This window comes from Saimiri boliviensis, chromosome 6 (assembly GCF_048565385.1).
Source record: "Saimiri boliviensis isolate mSaiBol1 chromosome 6, mSaiBol1.pri, whole genome shotgun sequence".
Lineage (NCBI taxonomy): Eukaryota > Metazoa > Chordata > Mammalia > Primates > Cebidae > Saimiri > Saimiri boliviensis.
The window spans coordinates 73,245,064-73,265,456 of record NC_133454.1 but is presented as its reverse complement, the minus strand read 5'-3'; the positions used below and the strand labels follow the sequence as shown (position 1 = coordinate 73,265,456).

Genomic DNA, 20,393 nt, shown 5'->3' with positions numbered 1-20,393 from the left:
GGATCTAATGTGGAATCCCACCTTTGTCACTTACCAGTTGACTGACTTTATATAAAACCCTTATTCCTGGCTGGGTGTGGTGGCTCACACCTGTAATCCTAGTAATTTGGGAGGCCAAGGCGGGCAGAACACAAGGTCAGGAGTTCGAGACCGGCCTGGCCAACATGGTGAAACCCTGTCTTTACTAAAAATACAAGAAAAAATTAGCCGTATGGTGGTGCACGCCTGTAATCCCAGCTTCTTGAGGGGCAGAGGCAGAAGAACTGCTTGAAGCCAGAAGGTGGAGGTTGCAGTGAGCAGAGATCACACCACTGCACTCCAGCCTAGGAGACAGGGCAATACTCTGTCTCAGAGAAGAAAAAAAGAAAAGCAAACCAAAATCAAAACCAAACCAAAACACTTACTCCTTTGGAGCCTCAGTTTCTTCATCTATAAAATGGGATAGTCACACATGCTGCGTCAGCCCCATATGCAGATCAAACAAGTTAATGGTGATGAAAGCAATTTGTAAGTGGCAACAAGTGGGATAATGATAAGAGTAAAAATAATGGTAGTCATAGCAGCAGCAATGGCAGTTACCATTAGCTTTGGTGCTTTACAGTAATTCTTTCATCCTTTCAATAATCCTGAGAAGTAGGCGTTATCCCCATTTTACACAGGACACCGAGGCTCAGAGAGGGGCAGTATAAGGCGTTTCATCTACCTGTGCCCTTGTATCTAGGGGAGAGGGTGTGCCTCCAATCTGACTGTATTCCATGGGAGCAGGTGCTAGGTGTCCTGGGTGTCCTATTTTCTGAGGGACCCCTGAGACTAACCCTACACTGGTTTAATACTTGCTGACTAAATGAATTGTTGGTCTTTCTAAAATTGCAAGGGGGAAAGAACAGATGCTTCAACTCTCATCTTACAGAGGAGAAGAGGAGAACAGTAAGGCCTAGACTTGAGTCTCTTAGTGCCCCTGGTGGTTACTACCACCCTGGGGTGAAAAAGGCTTCCGCTTTCTTCTAAATCCCTCTCCAGGAAGCCTTATGCATTTGTTTAGCAAACAAGCTCTGTGCTAGGTGCGGGGACACCCACAAAGAGGCCTCAAACAAGGTGCATGCCATGGAGGTAAATGCTGCTATGAAAACTGTGGGCTCCAAATGGGATGGGTGCACAGAGGGAAGTATGGGGAGAGCCATTTGTGCCAGTCTGACATTTGTGTTTGAAGGGTGAGAGGGAGATTGCCAGCCAGTTGCAGGTATGACGGGACATTCCAGGAAGAAGGCCCTAGTGTGTGCCAAAAAGGCAAGAGCGGCCTCCTCCTTCCACCCCAGGTCTTTGTTTCTGTCCACCTCAAGGTTCTGGGGCAGTCTGGGTGGGCTGACTCACCTTTCTTGATAGGTGCCAGGGATATAGTGTGGGAGGTTTTTTATAATCTAATCTGGAACATGTTTATCACAAGTCTGTGGCATCTCCTAGGGGAACCAGTCCTTCAGAGGGACTCTCGGAGTTGAGAGTCTTACAAATGTTTATCAGCAGTTTCCTAATGACCGCTTGTAGGTTCAAGGAACATGGTAAGTACTCAACAGGTGCCTACTGAGTGGAGACTGGTGCCTAGGGTTTGGTGGATCATGAAAGAGCAGCTCTCTACTTAGTCCTTAGTAAGGATTATTCTTTCTGCAGGCAAACTACTGCTGCCAAGGGGTTAACATCTTAAAAATATAAAGAGTAGCTTGTGACAAGACCTAACATAGTGCATGTGTACGTACACACACACACACACACACACACACACACACACACACAGAGTAGGGACTGCCTGAGAGAAGAGCAGTGCCCCCTTCCAGAAAGAGGCTGAGATGAGAATCTGTGTTGCGGGCAGTAGCGGAATGTCACAGCGGGTTCAGGCTTCATTCACTGAGTTCAACAACTTTTTATACCCCTGTGTGCCCAACCCTAGAGAAAAAGAGCTGGTTTGCAGTAGTTCTGGACTTTTGGAGGGAGAAAGACATATAAACATAGTAGATACCTCATAATAAAGATGTTCCCAGGAATCCCAGAGAAAGGCCCTAAATCCAGGAGGACTGAGGAGGGCAACCTGCAGAAGGCCTAGGTCTTTTCTTTATTTTCTTTATTTTGTTTGAGATGGAGTCTCACTCTGTTGCCCAGGCTGGAGTGCAGTGGCATGATCTTGGCTCACTGCAACCTCTGCTTCCTGGGTTCAAGTGATTCCCCTGCCTCAAGGGATTCAAATGATTCTCCTGCCCCAGCCTCCCAAGTAGCTGGGACTACAGGCATATGCCACCAGGCCTGGCTAATCTTTATATTTTTAGTATAGATAGGGTGTCACCATATCGGCCAGGCTGGTCTCAAACACTTGACCTTGTGATCCGCCTGCCTGGGCCTCGCAAAGTGCTGGGATTATGAGTGTGAGCCACTGCACCTGAGTGGAGACTTTTCTTTTTTAAATGGGTACATGCAGGTGTACGTATTTGTGGGGTACATGAGATATTTTGATACAGGCATACAATCCGTAATAATCACATCAAGGTAAATGAGGCATCCATCACCTCAGGCGTTTATTATTTCTTTGTGTTTCAAACATTCCAATTATACTCTTTCAGTTATTTTTAAATGTACAACAAAAGGCCAAGGTCTTGAATGTCTCAGCAGGCAACGTGGAAGGGCGGGGCAGTCCAGGCAACGAGAAAGTACAGCATGTTACTTCAGAAGTAGCATGATGTGGGGTGGAACTGCAAGCAGTTTTTTAAGCTTATCACAACTCTGGGCCGGGCATGATGGCTCATGCCTGTAATCCTAGCACTTTGGAAGGCTGAGGTGGGCAGACCATGAGGTCAGTGGTTCGAGACCAACTTGGCCAACATGGTGAAACCTCATTTCTACTAAAAATACAAAAATTAGCTGGGCATGGTGGCGGGCACCTGTAATCCCAGCTACTTGGGAAGTTGACGCAGGAGAATCATTGAATCTGGGAGGCAGAGACTGCGCCATTGCACTCCAGCCTTTTTTTTTTTTTTTTTTGATACGTAGTGAGTGCAAGACTATGTATCAAAAAAAGAAAAAAAAAATCACTACAACTCCACAACCCAGGGATGATCTGGACGGAGGGTCCAGAAAAGTACAGAGCTTGGGAAGATCACGTTTTTGGACTAGTCAAAGAGGGAAGTGAAGCATGAGATCCGGTGGTGAGCCCTGGTGGCTATACGCAATCCCTCTGTAATACAGAATATGTGCCATACTCTGGCAAAGCAGAACATGTGAGGTGGCAGAGCTTCCCCAGGGGACTGTGTAACTTCAGAGGGTCAACTGGGAACAGGTCAGAGGGAGCTCCGAGAAAGCTGCAGGGTATGTGCAGGCTGACCTGCTGTCCAGGAGAGGCTTCTTAGAGCAGGTCTGGGGAATGGCCTGCCTACTCCTGGGGTCAAAAATCAAGGAATATGGCTGTTATGAGCCATTCTATAGTTATATTCCCAGCATGCTGTGAGCTACTAGAGAGCAGGTGCTGCAGCTTCTCTTTTTTACCTTGGGGCACATCCTAGAGCCCATGAGGGCCTGGGCTATGGGGCCATTCCCTGGAGATAGACAAGGGACCAGACCAAATTCTTTAATTTGACAAACTGCACTAAGCATCCACTTTGAGCAGGGTGCTGTGCCAGGACTTGGAAGCATAAAAACAATTATGTCACATTATCTCCCCTCAAGGAGCCTGTAGTCAATTGCTCCTGAGCTGAGTTAGGCTAAGTAAAAACCAGCCAGTGTGTGGGTGACAGGTTGGGGTAGGGAAGGGCCAGAAGGAAAGGACTGCAAGCAGAGGAGGGTGGCAGACAAATGCAGGCAGGAAATCAACACAGTATGTACAGGAGGCAGAGGCAAGCCACTGTGGCTGGTGCATGCAGCTCAAAGCAGGGAGCTGCAGCAGCGGGCCTACATGCCAGGTTACAGCGGCAAGAAACAGGCAAAGGTTTTAAACAGCGGAGTGGCACTGTTAGATACGTGTTTTGCAAAGATCACTCAGCTGGTGAGGAGAACTGATTCTAGGGGAAGGAAGGGAAGCAGGGACACCAGTGAGGGGGCTGCCTGGTTCAGACGGGAGACTGACACCCTGAGTTAGGGCAGTAGTATTAGGAACAGAGCAGAAAGGCCAGGTGTTTGATCCTTCATGGGCTGTAAGGGGGCAGGGCACGGGAGGGGCCCAGGAATCATCTGAGTTTCTATTTAGGAGTCCAGTGAATGGTGGTCTCTACACAGATCACAACACAGGAGACAGGCAGGCTGGGGAGGGGGAGAAGTCTGGTTCTGAATGTCCTGAATAGACAGCTGGTTGCCTTTCTGAGGAGAATGGTGGGGCTTAGAGGTGCTGAGCTCCCAGGCGGTCTGCCCAACAGGGTAGGGAGCCGCCTTTCCTCGTGACTGACAGCAACTCTGGATTCTGCAAGGAGAGCCTCATTTTCAATGCCAAAGCTCTGGCTTGCAGGGTGTCCTGGTTTGGCTCCAGCGGCCCTAGACCAGAGAGGCCATGAGGGCCTGAGCTGTGGGGCTGACGCTTTATCTCCTCCATTTGTAAGGTGGTAACTGTGCGCCAGCCTTGCTAGAGGCCCTGCAGCTCAGGATCACACTGATAAATTCACTGTATTACTTTGCACAAATCAATATCCCAGCACTTACCAGGGGTTGATGTGACCGAAATTGGTTTCAGCCAATTCGTGAGGGTAATAAATGGCCATTTATCAAATCAATTCATTCTGCGGCACTTCTCTGGCTGCCCATCCTCATGGTACCCATGGGGTGCCAAGCTCCATCCAGCCAGTCCCTAGCACACATGTGACACTAGCTTAGAGAACTCAGGGAGGCCTGGCCTAGCCTGTAGATCCACCTCACTCTCCTGGACCTGCTTCAGCTTGAGGTCCCAAGGTGCTGGGTGCTGCCTGCCTACCATAAGTTCTGACCCAGAGAGTATTTCATGCTTCAGCTGGGTTGGCAGCTGCAACCACCAGGCTGCCTTATTCCCTCATGCTTGGGTTTAGAAGCCTCTGGGAGCTGGTCACAAGGACTGGGCATGGCTCTGAACATCATCATTGTGATTCCCAGCTGCAGGGCTTCTCAGCAAGGTGGATGCAGTAACTTCCTTACAATAGAGGTTTAAAAGCACCAGCCTCACAATCCAGGCACACCACACGACCAGGTAGAGTCTTCCTGGGGCAGCGGTATTTTAAACTTCAGCTGAGTGTCAGAATCACCTGGAGGGCCTGTTAACATACAGATCCCAGAATGTTTGATTCCACGGGTGTGGGATGAGCCTGAGATCTGATTTTTAAAAGGTTCCCAGAAGACAGTGATGCCACTGGTCCAGAGACCATGCTTTGAGAACCACTGTGTTGGCAGATGCACCTTTGTCTTGGCCTGGCCCATGGTTCTTCTTCCCTTGCCTCATCTATCTGAAATCAAGCCCAAGGAGTGGCGCTCCAGAGTCAGAGAACAAAGATAAGGCCACTGTATTCAGCAGAACCTTAGTTTTAATTATCTGCTGGTGGGGTTTACACAAGCAGGTGGGTCATTACATTAGGGGTTATACCAGAGGGCAGCCTGGCTCCCAGGGGTCAAAGTATGGAAATAAGAGCTTCAAGGGTAGAGAAGACTCAAAAGTTGTTCAGAGTATTTTCTATAACATTGGGCCAGCTGCTGACAAACTATCCGGAAGTGAGAGCAGAGTCCCAGGTTGGCAGATGGGGACAGAAGTTCTGGCTCAGCTGCTACATTGCTAGTGACAGACAAGCTCCCATTCCTCTCTGGGTCTCAATTCTCCCACTTGTAAAATGGGTTGAGGCCAGGTGCAGTGGCTCACACCTGTAATCCCAGCACTTTGGGAGGCTAAGATGGGTGGATCATGAGTTCAAGATCAGTCTGGCCAAGATGGTGAAACCCTGTCTCTACTAAAAAATACAAAAATTAGCCGGGCATGGTAGCGGGTGCCTGTAATCCCAGCTACTGGGGAGGCTGAGGCAGAGAACTGCTTGAACCCAGGAGGAGGAGGTTGCAGTGAGCCAAGATGGTGCCATGGTATTCCAGCCTGGGCAACAGAATAAGACTCCATCTCCAAAAAACAAAAAAAAAAAAAAAAAAAAAGAAAAAAATGGGGTTGAGGATAGCGGACTAGATGAAGGTCAGATTTAAATTCTATGCATAGGAAAGCAGCCTTGAGCAAGTGATTTAGCTATTCTGTGTCTCAGCTTTCTAATCTGCAAAATGATTCAGTGGTACCAACCTCAGAGGATTGCTATAGGATTAAATGACACATGACATGCAGAGAGCTTATAACAATGTCTGGCATACAGATAGGACTCAACAAATGCTAACTTTTAATATTATTTACTGCACCTATCCAGTTTGGCGTCAACAGGATGTACACCTCATTGCAGCAGAGCATGAATCACACTGCCCTTTCTGGGGTCCCACACACTCACCAGCACCCACTGTGGCGATGGCGCTCTCCTGGCCAATGATGTGCTCCTTCAGTCGCTGCTCCAGTGGGAAGCGGCGCCGCTCCTCGGCCTCACGCTTTCGCTGCTTCTCTTGGTACTGTGGGGAAAGAGGGCAGATGGTTCAGGGCTGCCGGGTCCATAGCACCATAGCTTCATTCTATCCCCCAACTCGGGGAAAAACACAGGTCTGGGTTTCCGGGGGTCCTCCTTCATAGCTGTGGCTCACGGTCACTGGGGGCTGGTCCGGCCCTTCACACTCTCCGCTCAGGTGGCTGCCACTCAGGGGTCTCAGCTCACTCTGCTGGTAGAATAAGTACTGCTAGCAGATTAACCCTGGCTCTGGAGGCTGACAGAAGACCTGGGTGCAATCCAGGCTTTGTCACTTACAAGATGTGCTTATCACCTGCAGCAAGTTATTTCACCTCAGTTCTTTCATCAGCATCAGCAAATTGGGGATTAAATATTAATATGATGATGTATGTAATAGGCCTAGCATCATGCTTGGCATGGAGTAAGTGCTTACTAAGTATAAATTCCTTTCTCTTTCGTCTTGAAAAACTTTTTGTTGTTCAAAAGAGAGCTATGAACACCCTCCATTTCAATTAAACATAATTATTCAGCAACTGCTATGTACCCAACCTTGTGCATGGCCATGATGAAAGGGTGGGGCAGGGGAAGGAGGAGGACTGTGCCCGGTCCCCTGGGAGGTTCTAGTTGATGCTGAGGGTCTGACATGTCTGGCCCTGGACTTCATCCACTTCACAAAAGGCAGCAGGAGAAGCCTGAGCTTGGTTGCTCCACATAGAAGAGAAAGGTTGGGGCTTGCCCTCAGGCAGCTCAAAGTCAGGTGACAGGCATGCACACAAATACTTCATGACCATTTTCCTCAAGGGTTCAAAGCAGAATGTTTATCTCTAGCACTGTATCTTTCACTAAAAAACACAAAATTTTACTTGAAAACATGTTTGGCGAATGTAAGTCTGTCCTCTAAATCAATTATGGGCTCCCCAAGGACAGGCCCTATTTCTAGCATGGGTCCTGGCACAGTGGGGCATCTGGTGAGTGTTTGCAAAAATGACAGATACAAAGAGGAGAGAATTAACAGCTAGATGGGGTGGTAGTGTAGGAATAGAGAAAGGAAGGACTCATACTGTGGAACATCTGTTGGGGGCCTTTCTGGGGAACAGGAGGCTTGGAGAAGCTGGAGGAGGACTGGGCCAGGAGGGACATGTGGGACTGTCTGGAAAACAGGCAGGGAGGGGCGAGGGCATGGACCTGATGATAGAGTATCTGTGGAAATTAGGAGCTGCAGGGGAAGGAGGCAGATCTTGAACCGGAAAGGAATGACCAGGTCTTCAGGAGGCTCCTTTCCCCCATGCCTGTAACACTAACATCTTTCTAGAAAGAGAGCTGTCAAAGTAAGGCCCTGTCACAAAAGTTGTGGTTGCAGATTGCTCTTGCGGGCAGAGTGGATAAAAAATACCTACTGCTTGGGCAGTGTTTTCCTGTTACAGTAGTGACCTTGACAGAAGTTAAAAAAAATAAATAGCAAACAATCCAATTTTGGCTGTTGCTATCAGTCTGTAACTGAAAGCTCCCATCAGTCCTGGAGTTTCATATGGAGCAATAATTCCGCACCAATCCCAGTGGAGTGACACTTGCCGGTTGGAATCCAGAGTGTCACTGTGTAGCTCCCTCAGGCGCCACATACATCACTTGGCTCTGCCGACTTCAGCCATAGATCTGCTTTTTCCTCCTCCCTGCCCACCCAGCCCTGCTCAGCACTTAAGTCCACTGGGCTGGAGGCTCTGATGGTGAGATGCATACATAGTGGCTGGGACAGCGCCAGCTTGCAGTCGGGAGGCCATGGAAGGAGCCTGAAAGGATGGAAACTGGCGCGCAGGGGTTTGTTGGGTCAGTTTCCTCATTTCCCTTCAGCGAGGAGTCCCAGAATATGCCTGCTTCTGGGCCTTTGCTGACACTATTACCCCACCACAAAGGTCTTCTCTCTTCCCACCATCCTCCAACATGGTACTGTCTAGGGAGTCTGTTGTAAGGCTGTGAGCCTACGCAAGGCCCTGGGACCTCTGGTGCACTTAAATAACTTCCTGTTTGTCTCTCTTTCCTGCACCATGAGGTCATTGGTTACAAGACCAGGTTTATTCGTCTCTATAGTGCCAGCACCTAGCAAAGGGCCTGGCTCACAGCAGGCATCGATTTGTGTTGCTAACTGAATAAAGGTGACTACCACTTGTGGAATGGCTGCTGTATGCCAGGCACTGTACTCAGCACCTTATACACAGCATCTACTTTCATTTTTTCAGCTGTCTCCATCTGAAGTTTGGCTCTTCTTTTGGCTCATAGTGAGGCAAATTGAGTAGAAAAACATGCTTTGCTCCAGACAGACCTGAGTTCACCCCTCAACCTTATCTACTCCCTGACTGACTAATTTTGGGGAAGTTAGCCTTTTAGAATCTTAGTTTTCCTTATTAGAACGCAGGGTAGTACTCGTGGTTCTGGCTTGTAGGATCCTTGTGGAATGCTAGTGAGGATTAAATGAGATAATGCATTAATATATAAGTTCTTAGCAGAGTCTCTGGCACATAGCATTAAGAGGCCGTCTGAGTGACCAAAATGGCTACCTTCTACCTAACCATTATTAAGTCTTTGACAGATGTTACTCCCCTTCTCCTTCACTGCATTTTAATAACAGTTTGTCTAATTCAGTGCCTTTGTTTTTGGTACTGGAATCCTTTAATTAATTTACCTATGGGTGGAATTCCACAGATAAAGAAGAGTTACTCTGGCTCAAGCAGAAGCCAGGAGTCAAGTCCACTCGGTTGCTACCACTGCCCAGAAGCGGCTCTCAGGGCTCCTTCTCTAGGAACCCTAGGTCTGCAGTGTACAGTCTCAACGCTCGCCTGGCTCTGGAGGTGCATCCACTGCCTGAGGTGGCTCATCTCTACTGTCAGTCTCCCTTACATGAGAGAGAATTCCACCTCTGGGTACTTTCCATCCATTGGTCCGTGGGGCCTCACAGAATATATCTTTTCTCTTTGCCACAGGCAAAGTCTAACATAACTTTTCTTTCCGCTTTGTTGATTTGGGTATGACCATTATGGCCTCCCTAAGTCTTCTCTAGGGAAACACTTCTACTTCCTGTAACTCTTCTTCAGTGTCATGGTTTTAGGTTGTTTGTTATTTCTGTTTTACTGGGCAAGGCCGGGTGCGGTGGCTCACACCTGTAATCCTAGCACTTTGGGAGGCTGAGGCAGGCAGATCAACGGAGGTCAGGAGTTTGAGACCACCCTGACTAACATTGTGAAACCCCGTCTGTACTAGAAATATAAAAATTAGCCTGGTGTAGTGGTGTGCACTTGTAATCCCAGCTACTTGGGAGGCTGAGGCAGAACTATTTGAACCCAGGAGACGGAGGTTGCAGTGAGCCGGAATCCCATGAACTGGTTAGTTTTCCAGGAGCTTTCTAGATGGTCTTGGGAAAGGTTCAAACTATGGCCTAAATCTCAGCACATTCCGATTCTTCCCAGCCTGGAATCCCAAATGTCTATGCCAATTCAGAAAAACCTTGGAAAATGGATCAGACGTCTTGATAAAAATGTATAGGGCACTGGAACTGATGCCTGCTATGAAAATTATGCTTCATGCTCTTTTCACAGTGTTTAGCACAGAGTTTGTGCTAAACAACATATTAAATGAATGAATGACTTTTAAAGACATGAGCCATGTGCCCAGCCTTGTGAAGGTTAGCCAGTGGAGTAAACTAGAGAAGGAAAATACTTGATATGTATATATTCTATTTGGAGGAGAGGAGATAGAAGGATGGGAGAAGGAGCTTGGTAAGGGCTCTATAAATACTATTGTTCCTGTCTCTTTGAGGAGATGGGGAGGAAGGCTATAAGACAGAGTTCAAGGCTCTGCTTGGATAGGGATCCACTAGAGGAGAAGATAAGGAATTCAGCCTGCAGAAGCAGAGGGCCTGAGCTGAGAGAGGCATTGTAAAAGAGCCGCCCGGGAGAGCAGGAGTGGGGGAGTGAGCATCTTCTTAATAAAAGCCACACACGATTAGCTTCAGAAGCCCTCACCTGGAGCCGGCAGCAACCAGCTTCCCATGCTGCATCTTGGCTGGATAATCGCAGTCACTGGTTTCCATCAGTCTTGATTTAATATGGCACCCCTCCTGGCTGTGAGTGCATTTACAGGAAAGGGCTGGGAGGCCGAGGCGAAGCCTAGCTTGGCTCGCTCTGCTCAGAGGTGGGTGGCTGGGCTGAGTGGCTCTGCAGGGGAAGGTTACAGAAGGGATATGGCAGGCATCCCAACTGTTGGGCATCTCTCAGGGGAGAGGTCTGACAGTGAACCTGGCAGTGTGTTCACCGTAGGGGTGGTGGGTAGGCAGAACAAGACCCTGGGCAAGAATGGGAAGGTAGGTATGGATCGAAAAGAGATGAGAGGCCAAGCTGTAGTTTACCTCTCAAGGGGAGGTCAGGCCTATAGAGTTCCCCTGCTGCTCATAGATAAACTCAGGTATGGCCCATACTCCTGAATCCCTGATTCAGACGGTGACTCATATAGTCGGGCCTTCTATCATGCCCTGAAACGGCATGACATAGAGGCCTGGGAAGGGAGGTCAACAATGGGAACAGGAGGTAACAGATGAGATAGTGGGGGCAGAGATGACGATGGAGAAAACCTGGAGGCTGGGAATGATAACAGAGAAGACCAGGAATGCCAACAAAGAAGTCCAGGGTATGCAGAGCAGATGGGAACACAAGACTGAAAGATGGGAGAGGCACCTGAGGGATATGAAAGTCTCTTAAACTAGTCCACAAAGTACACATCCCAGTAGGAGAAGGCCGGATACAAAGCAGGTGTCAGCCCCTTCACACTTGGTAATCACTAGGTCGGCATCCCAGATTCCATTCTCCTCTCTTCCAGTCCATCCTCCTTTTGCTGCTAAAGCCGTATTTTAAACATGTAAATCTGATCATGTCACTCCTCTGCAAATAGCTAGGTGGATCAGAGACAAGACTGATGAGAGACAGTTAAGAGGGGCAAAGAGGTGGGCAGATCACCTGAGGTTGGGAGTTCAAGACCAGCCTGACCAACACGGTGAAACCCCGTCTTAAAAAAAAAAAAAAAAAAAAAGAGGGGCAAAGAGTGGCTGAAGTGAGAAAATGAGTTTGTGCTCTTCTCAGTGCATGATATCAGAGACGTGTGATGTTGCTTTATCTCATAACTGGTTGTGTTAACTTCCATCACTAGGTTGAGGTGGCGGCTGCTAGGTTTCTTCACTATTATTTTTCCCTTTTTAATTAAAAAGTATCTTGTGGGGAGATACTTTGACATTGTGTAAATAATCCTGTTACTCCTCAAACTTCAACTCATTAATTTTAGCCTTCACTAATGTGGGACTGGCTGTTTTAATCCTTATAGCCCTACGAAGTTGATAGCATCATCATCCCTATTGTACAGAGATTAAGTAAATTCAAGCAAGCTTCTACGGGCAGCAAGTGTAGAGACAGAACACTAACCCTGGCAGTCTGACTCCAAAGTCTGCACCGTCCACTTGGAGGTAAGGAAAGACTTGCCTTCAGGGAGTTCACAGTCTGTTTAAGATGAGACTCAAAACAGAAATTTTCTATCTGCTAGAAGTTTTAGTAAAGGGCTACCTGATAAATTCATTGAAAATAAATCCCACAGGGTGTTCTTGCCAGAAATGCATAATCTGAGTTAAATCACAATGAAACATCAGACAAATGCAAACGAGGGACATTCTACATAACAACCAACTCGCACTTGTTAAAATGTCAAGGTCCACTTTTGAATGGGCTTGTTTTTTTCTTGTAAATCTGTTTTAGTTCTTTGTAGATTCTGGATATCAGCCCTTTGTCAGATGGGTAGACTGGAAAATTTTTTTCCCATTCTATTGGTTGCCAATTCACCCTAGTGACTGTTTCTTTTGCTGTGCAGAAGCTGTGGAGTTTGATTAGGTCCCATTTGTCTATTTTGGCTTTTGTTGCCAATGCTTTTGGTGTTTTGGTCATGAAGTCCTTGTCTACGCCCATGTCCTGAATGGTTTTGCCTAGATTTTCCTTCTTTCTTTTCTTTTCTTTCTTTTTTTTTCTTTTTCTTTTTTTTTTAAAGATGGGGTTTCTCCATGATGGCCAGGCTGGTCTTGAACTCCTGACCTCAGATGATCCACCCACTTCGGCCTCCCAAAGTGCTAGGATTACAGGCATGAGCCACTGCTCTCGGCCTCTGCCTAGATTTTCTTCTAGGGTTTTTATGGTGTTAGGTCTTATGTTTAAGTCTTTAATCCATCTGGAGTTAATTTTAGTGTAAGGTGCCAGGAAGGGGTCCAGTTTCTGCTTTCTGCATATGGCTAGCCAGTTTTCCCAACACCATTTATTAAACAGGGAATCCTTTCCCCATTACTTGTTTTCATCAGGTTTGTCAAAGATCGGATGGTTGTAGATGTGCTGTGTTGCCTCTGAGGCCTCTGTTCTGTTCCATTGGTCTATATCTCTGTTTTGGTACCAGTACCATGCTGTTTTGATTACTGTAGCCTTGTAGTATAGTTTGAAGTCGGTAGTGTGATGCCTCCCGCTTTGTTCTTTTTGCTTAGAATTGACTTGGCTATGTGGGCTCTCTTTTGGTTCCACAGGAAGTTTAAGGTGGTTTTTTCCAGTTCTGTGAAGAAGGTCATTGGTAGCTTGATGGGGATAGCATTGAATCTGTAAATTACTTTGGGCAATATGGCCATTTTCACAATATTGACTCTTTGTAACCATGAACATGGAATGTTTCTCCATCTGTTTGTATCCTCTCTTATTTTGTTGAGCAGTGGTTTGTAGTTCTCCTTGAAGAGGTCCTTTATGTTCCTTGTAAGTTGTATTCCTAGGTATTTTATTCTCTTTGTAGCAATTGTGAATGGCAGTTTATTCTTGATTTGGCTCTCTCTAAGTCTCTTACTGGTATATAGGAATGCTTGTGATTTTTGCACATTGATTTTGTACCCTGAGACTTTGCTGAAGTTGCTTATCAGTTTCAGGAGATTTTGGGCTGAGACGATGGGATCTTCTAGATATACAATCATGTCGTTTGCAGAGACAATTTGACTTCTTCCTTTCCTATCTGAATAACCTTTATTTCTTTTTCTTGCCTGACTGCTCTGGCTAGAACTTCCAGTACTATATTGAATAGGAGTGGTGAGAGACGACATCCTTGTGTAGTGCCAGATTTCAAAGGGAATGCTTCCAGTTTTTGCCCATTCAGTATGATATTGGCTGTTGGTTTGTCATAAATAGCTTTTATTATTTTTAGATATGTTCCATCAACACCTAGTTTATTGAGGGTTTTTAGCATAAAGGGCTGTTGAATTTTGTCAAAGGCCTTTTCTGCATCAATTGAGATCATCATGTGGTTTGTGTCTTTGGTTCTGTTTACGTGGTGAATTACGTTTATAGACTTGCATATGTTGAACCAGCCTTACATTCCCGTGTGAAGCCTACTTGATCATGGTGGATGAGGTTTTTGATGTGCTGTTGCAATCGGTTTGCCAGTATTTTATTGAATATTTTTGCACCTATGTTCATCATGGATATTGGCCTTAAGTTTTCTTTTCTTGCTGAGTCTCTGCCGGGTTTTGGTATCAGGATATGAACAGACACTTCACAAAAGAAGACATACATGAGGCCAACAAACATATGAAAAAGTGTTCATCATCACTGGTCATTAGAGAAATGCAAATCAAAACTACATTGAGATACCATCTCACGCCAGTTAGAAGAGCGATCATTAAAAAATCTGGAGACAAAAGATGCTAGAGAGGATGTGGAGAAATAGGAACACTTTTACACCGTTGGTGGGAATGTAAATTAATTCAACCATTGTGGAAGACAGTGTGGCGATTCCTCAAGGACCTAGAAATAGAAATTCCATTTGACCCAGCAATCCCATGACTGGGTATATATCCAAAGGATTATAAATCATTCCACTATAAGGACGCATAAACACGAATGTTCATTACAGCACAGTTTACAATAGCAAAGACCTGAAACCAACCCAAATGCCCATCGATGATAGACTGGACAGGGAAAATATGGCACATATACACCATGGAATATTATGCAGCCATCAAAAATGATGAGTTCGTGTCCTTTGTAGGGACATGGATGAACCTGGAAACCATCATTCTCAGCAAACTGACGCAAGAACAGAAAATCAAACACTGCATGTTCTCACTCATAGGCAGGTGTTGAACAATAAGAACACATGGACACAGGGAGGGGAGCATCACACACTGGGGTCTGCCGGGGGGAACTAGGGGAGGGACAGTGGGGGTGAGGTGGCGAGTTGGGGAGAGAGAGCATGTGGAGAAATGCCAGATGTAGGTGATGGGGAGGAAGGCAGCAAATCACACTGCCATGTGTGTACCTATGCAACAATCTTGCGTGTTCTTCACATGTACTCCAAAACCTAAAATGTAATTAAAAAAATAAAAAATAAAAAATGTCAAGGTCATGAAAGCCAGGGAAAGACTGAGGAAACCATTCCAGATTATTATGTTTTGTTTTTGTTTTTGATTGCCACATCATAATGTTTGGACCATTTCAGATTAAAGAGACATGACAACCAAATGCAACTTGGATTTTGAAACTGTCTTTTCTTGTAATAATTATTAGGACAACTTGTGAGATCTGAATAACATCTGTAGATTAGTTAATATCAATATTAATGCCTTGATTTTGATGATTATCTTTTAGAACCTTTGAGGTTCTATAAGAAAATGTCCTCATTTTTTAAGGAAATACATACAAATATTTAGGGGTAAAGGGGCATCATGTGTAAACTTATTCTCATATCATTCAGAAAAAAAATTATATATATCCTCATATATATTATTTATGTGCATAAATAATAAAGCAAGTATGATAAAATGATAACAGTTGGGAATCTAGGTGAAGGATTTATAGGAATTAATTGTACTATTTCTATAATTATGCAAAAATAAAAATATCAGCATAATGCCTACCCTTGGGGCATGAGTCTGGAAGGGAGTCTAAGGCAGGCTTTTGAGGTGCTTCTAACAGTCTATTTCTTGATAAGGTGTGTCTTGTTTGTGAAAATACAGTGAGCTGTACATTCCTGGTTTGTGCGTCTTATACAAGTATATTTCAATAAAAACCTTTAAAAAGTAAAAGAAAAAAAAAAAGGCCAGGCATGGTGGCTCATGCCTGTAATCTCAGTACTTTGGGAGGCTGAGGTGGGTAGATCACTTGAGGACAGGAGTTTGAGACCAGCCTGGCCAACATAGTGAAACCTGTCTCTACTAAAAATATAAAAATCAGCTGGTTGTGGTGGGTCACCCTGTAATCCCAGATACTTGGGAGGCTGAGGTAGGAGAATTGCTTGAACCTGGGAGGAGGAGGCTGCAGTGAGCCGAGAGTGTGCCACTGCACTCAAGTGTGCACGACGGAGTAAGTCTCTGTCTCAAAAAAAAAAATAAATAAATAAAAATAAAGTAAAAAAAAGAGAAAGAGGAAGTTGGTCCCTAAAAAGCACTTAGCACTGTGTCTGGCCCATATCATAGTAACACAGGTCCAAGTACAGAGCCAGGCATGTGGCAAGCTGGCACCTGTAATGAGAGGCAAAGCAGAGAATGGGCTGAGCGAGGCCGGGGGGAGGAAGAACATAACCTTTCTACCCTCCTGTGTCTCCCTCCTCTCCCCTCCTGCAGGGCTGCACTCAGTTCTGAGAGGAGCACCCAGGCTCTCAGCCTGGAATGCAGGCCCAGGGGAGCAGCACATCCCCAGCTACCCCTGAAGCAAATGAAAAAATATAGAGAGAGGAAATGTGCTTGTGATCCTGTCACTGGGATATGCAAATAAAATATATAGGATAGGCCTATCTGCCTAATATTCCTGCCGATGCATTCTTTGGGTGTGATTAAAATGAGCAATAAATTCCTCGTGAGTCTCAGTGCAGTGAGGATTGGGAGTGGAGATGCAGGCTGGCACAAGCACGTTCCCCTCAGCTGAATATTCATCATGGGATAGCTTCCCATATTTTTGTTTTATCTGCTATCATGTCAACAGAGATATATTTTTACTTCTCCTTCATCTCTTAGTTAAGACATGAAAATGGTCCTGGCTTTAAGGATTAAACTCTCCATCTATTGAAATCCTTCAAAGTGAGACTACAGGCTACCTCCTCTTTGAAGCCTGTCCTGCTCTCTCTGAGAGGAGGTGATCCATGCTTTCTTGGACACTCCACCAACTCTGAGAACCCTCCTAAGACAAATCAGTCTGCAGATATCAGAGCTTAGAGTACCTGCCTCTCCCCCAGCCAGATGGCAAACTCAGGGACAGGGGCTGGGCCTTATCACCTCTGCATATTCTCAGAGGGCCTAAGGAGGCTTCGGCGCAGAGGATACTGAGAGAACCGAGGAAGCCAACAGTGAGGGATACATCATTCAGACCACTTAAGGTGGCAGAGATTCTAGGGTAAATGACGCATTTTAAAGGGCAGAATTAAATAAAAAATCAGGCTTATGGATAATTTTAAATGAAAAAATCACCAATAATATTAAGTGAATAAAAAGCAAATTTCAAATATAGAATAGGATCTTTAGGGCCAAGTAGGAAACAAAAGTGGCTGATTGATAATCAAGGACATAATACAAGAGGGAATGGGGGGCCCTGGGCTAGAGAGTGCACACTCCCAATCCCCAAGCATTAAATTCACATTTTTGGAAAATGCTGGATGGGTATATAAAATGTGGCTGCCAGTTTGACACTCCTGGTATATATGGTAGACTGCCAACAGCATTTTTTTTTTTTAAAGGCCATCTATGTAACTATACACAGACATGATCCAGAGAGGGCTAATACAGTGTCGTAAGAGGAACCCTCTCATTTTACTCCTAATGGTCGCTTATAACAACTTGGTTTTCTGTAAATCATCTGCTTGCTTTCCTGCAGCTTCAGTTTTCCCATCTGTGAAACAGGGGTAATAAGAACTACTTCAAAGGCCACAGGATTAGAAAAAATATGTATTTGAGCACCTGACACAGTACCTAGATGCATCTGATAAAAATGGTATCTACTATTGTTATAAATAATTAAGACTATTAATAGTGGTTATGTCTGGTGGGAGGGCTAGAGTGCTTTGAATTAAATTCAGCTCAGTTGTCATCTCTTCCAGGAAGCCTTCCTTGATAAGTCATACCACTGATGACTCAGTGGTGTCATAGCTTACTTGCCTGTCTCCCTATCAAACTGTAGCTCCCTGAGTATTTTACTCATCAGTCTTCTTCCCATCTAGCCCAGAGCCTGGCACATAGATGTCATTTATAAATATGTACTATATTATTTAATTCTCTTCATTTTACTTTCTTCGTATCTCTAAAACTTCTATAATGAGACATACGACTTTAATACAAGTTTTCTATGAGCATAATTTGACTACGAGTGGTAGGTGTAGGTGGAGGAGGCTGAGCTGGGTGGCAGGGGGATGCTGGACGGATAGAAGGGGAGCCAGATAAGATCAGAGTGGCAGCAACCCATGTCTAGACAAAAAGCCAGGAGATGAGGCCCAGGCTGGAGCTTCAAAAGCCTGCAGGCCTGAGTCATTATGTTACAGATGGAGGGCCTGAACTCAGAGGCAGCTGCTTCTTACTTACAATTTTGAAGAGGTAGCTTTTTGCAGTTTGGAGGAATAAAGCAGAACAGAATGAATGCATGACCAAGTAGATGCTGAACAACTGAGAGAAAGCCGATGCTGTTGACATCCAGGGAGAGCTGAGGGGTGCTTCACATGGGTAGAATCTTTTTTTTTTTTTTTTTTAAAGACGGGGTTTCACCATTTTGGTCAGGTTGGTCTTGAACTCCTGACCTCAGGTGATCCGCCTGCCTTGGCCTCCAAAGTGCTTGGATTACAGGGGTGAGCCACCACGCCCGGCCCACATGGGTAGAATCTTATGGGACAGCAGAGAAATTAGGTGGAGCTGCTCGGAGGGCACATTCAGGATGGAGAGAGTCCAGACTGGATGAAGGGATCAAGTGCGCAGAGGTGACAACAGATGAAATGGACTTCCAGCTGAGAGCTACGGAATCCCTGGACTGGCTCCAAGTGGTCTTCTTGGCCTCTAAGGCAGCCCCTCCATAGTGGGAACAGCTGTGTTAGGGGGCTCTTCCCTGAAGCTGCTGCCCAATAAGCCTAGCTACTCTGGCTTTGCCATGGACTAAATCTCATTCTCTCACACTCACAGCTGTTCCTGTGCTCCTCCTCTTCTGGCCAGATGCCCCTATTACCATCAGCTTTTTCTCATGGCACAGTTCCTCTTGCCACCCTTCTGCCCTTCTCTGCACAGATTCTAAGAGGTCAGTGTCTACTTTGAATATGGTGTCTGTAGTTGCCTTCCATGCTCCAGAAGGGTCTGACCAGCACAGGGGATGGCAACTGCCATTTGTTCACTCTGGACATTAGCCCTGTAATAATGTGGCCAATATCAAGCCACTTCCCTTGGACAGCCAAATTTTGTTAAGGGTCCCTCAGTAAGCCTAACCCCTCCATCAGCACTGGCACAAATGGACCTGTTCTCTTGCTTCAGTGGCCAGACCAGTGCCTGCTCTATGTTACACAAGCTCAAAAACCACAGGGACTCTTGGTCAAGTCCAGGGCTGGTCTCTCAGGGGACAGCAACTGGGCTAGAAAGGGGAGCTGTGATGAGAGTGCAGTCCCTAAAGTTACGTGCAACAGTGCTGAGGGATTTCCTTAAGGCTCTTGGGGAAGCTGACCTGATCTCCTGACCTGCTCCTAGGAGAGAAAAATCTGAACAAAAGGAGAGAAGCACTTGCCTTCTGAAATTTAGCAGTTCTTTCTGGTCACAAGGGCCCCTGGGGATGGGTTGTGAAAGGCTAGTCACCCTTCCTAATTCCTTCCCTTCTCTGGAAGAAATTACTGCAAGACAGTTACTAAAAATACCAGGGAGGCAAAATCTATATGGTTCATGTTGATTACCAAATATTTCCAGTTCTCCCATTCTAGGCACATGGTAGGATTACTTTTCTTGGCTCCCTTATGATTGGTTTGAAACATGGGATTCAATCTGGCTAATGAATAGTGAGAGGAAGGAAGGGCTCTTCCTTCTAGGCTGAGCATTTAACTGCAGATGTAAGACCCTTCAGAGCATCCTTTTCCCTCTGGCAAGCAACCAGCAACATTCCTGTGGGTGGCTGCTCTGCCTGCTGAGATCCCTAAGTGCCTAGGATGAACAGAGCCTGCCCCTCATCCCTAACCACAAGGAACATGCAACATAAGGCAAAAACAAATCTTGTTTTGTTTTAAACCACTGAAATTTGGGGTTGTTACAACAGCGGCATCTAGCTTATACTGACTGATCCACAATCATTTGTAGAACCTTAGAAGCCATTTAGTACAATGTTTTCACATCTCAGAAGACTGAGCTTTAATGAGGGGAAGTGCTAGCCCAAGGTCACATGGGCAGTGAGTGGCAAAGCTAAGATTAGAACCCACATCTTTTCAGGCTCAGTCCAGTGAGCTAAGTGCTCGGACTCAAGACAGAGAATATTTGCCACTAGGTGGGACCTGCCACACTGAATCATCTCAAGGTACTTCAGCCACATTGTGCATAAGAGACTTTATGATGCTGGAAAGGGCATAAGAGCGAAAGTCAAAAACCAGGTCTTCCAGTCCCTGTCCTGCCACCGAACCTACCACATGACCTTGTAGTCAAGCCTATTATGTTCAGTTTTGATGCTAACTCACTCTGGGACCAAAGGGAAGCCACATCACAGCCCTGGGCTCCAGTTTTTCCAGGAGTAAAACAAGTCAGTTGATTTAGGTTTCAGAGATTGAAACTTGTGCCAA

The 20,393-nt window shown here is 45.9% G+C and overlaps 1 protein-coding gene across 3 annotated transcripts in view; it reads right to left on the bottom strand.

Annotated features, from left to right (window-relative positions):
- CLPB (ClpB family mitochondrial disaggregase) overlaps positions 1 to 20,393 on the bottom strand; it is a 275,007-nt gene that overhangs the window by 41,636 nt on the left and 212,978 nt on the right. For all 3 annotated transcript variants that reach the window (XM_074400970.1, XM_003923422.4, XM_003923421.4), the window contains one exon: positions 6,465 to 6,579. In XM_074400970.1, coding sequence (XP_074257071.1) covers positions 6,465 to 6,579 — 115 coding nt within the window. The remainder of the gene's footprint in view (positions 1 to 6,464; positions 6,580 to 20,393) is intronic.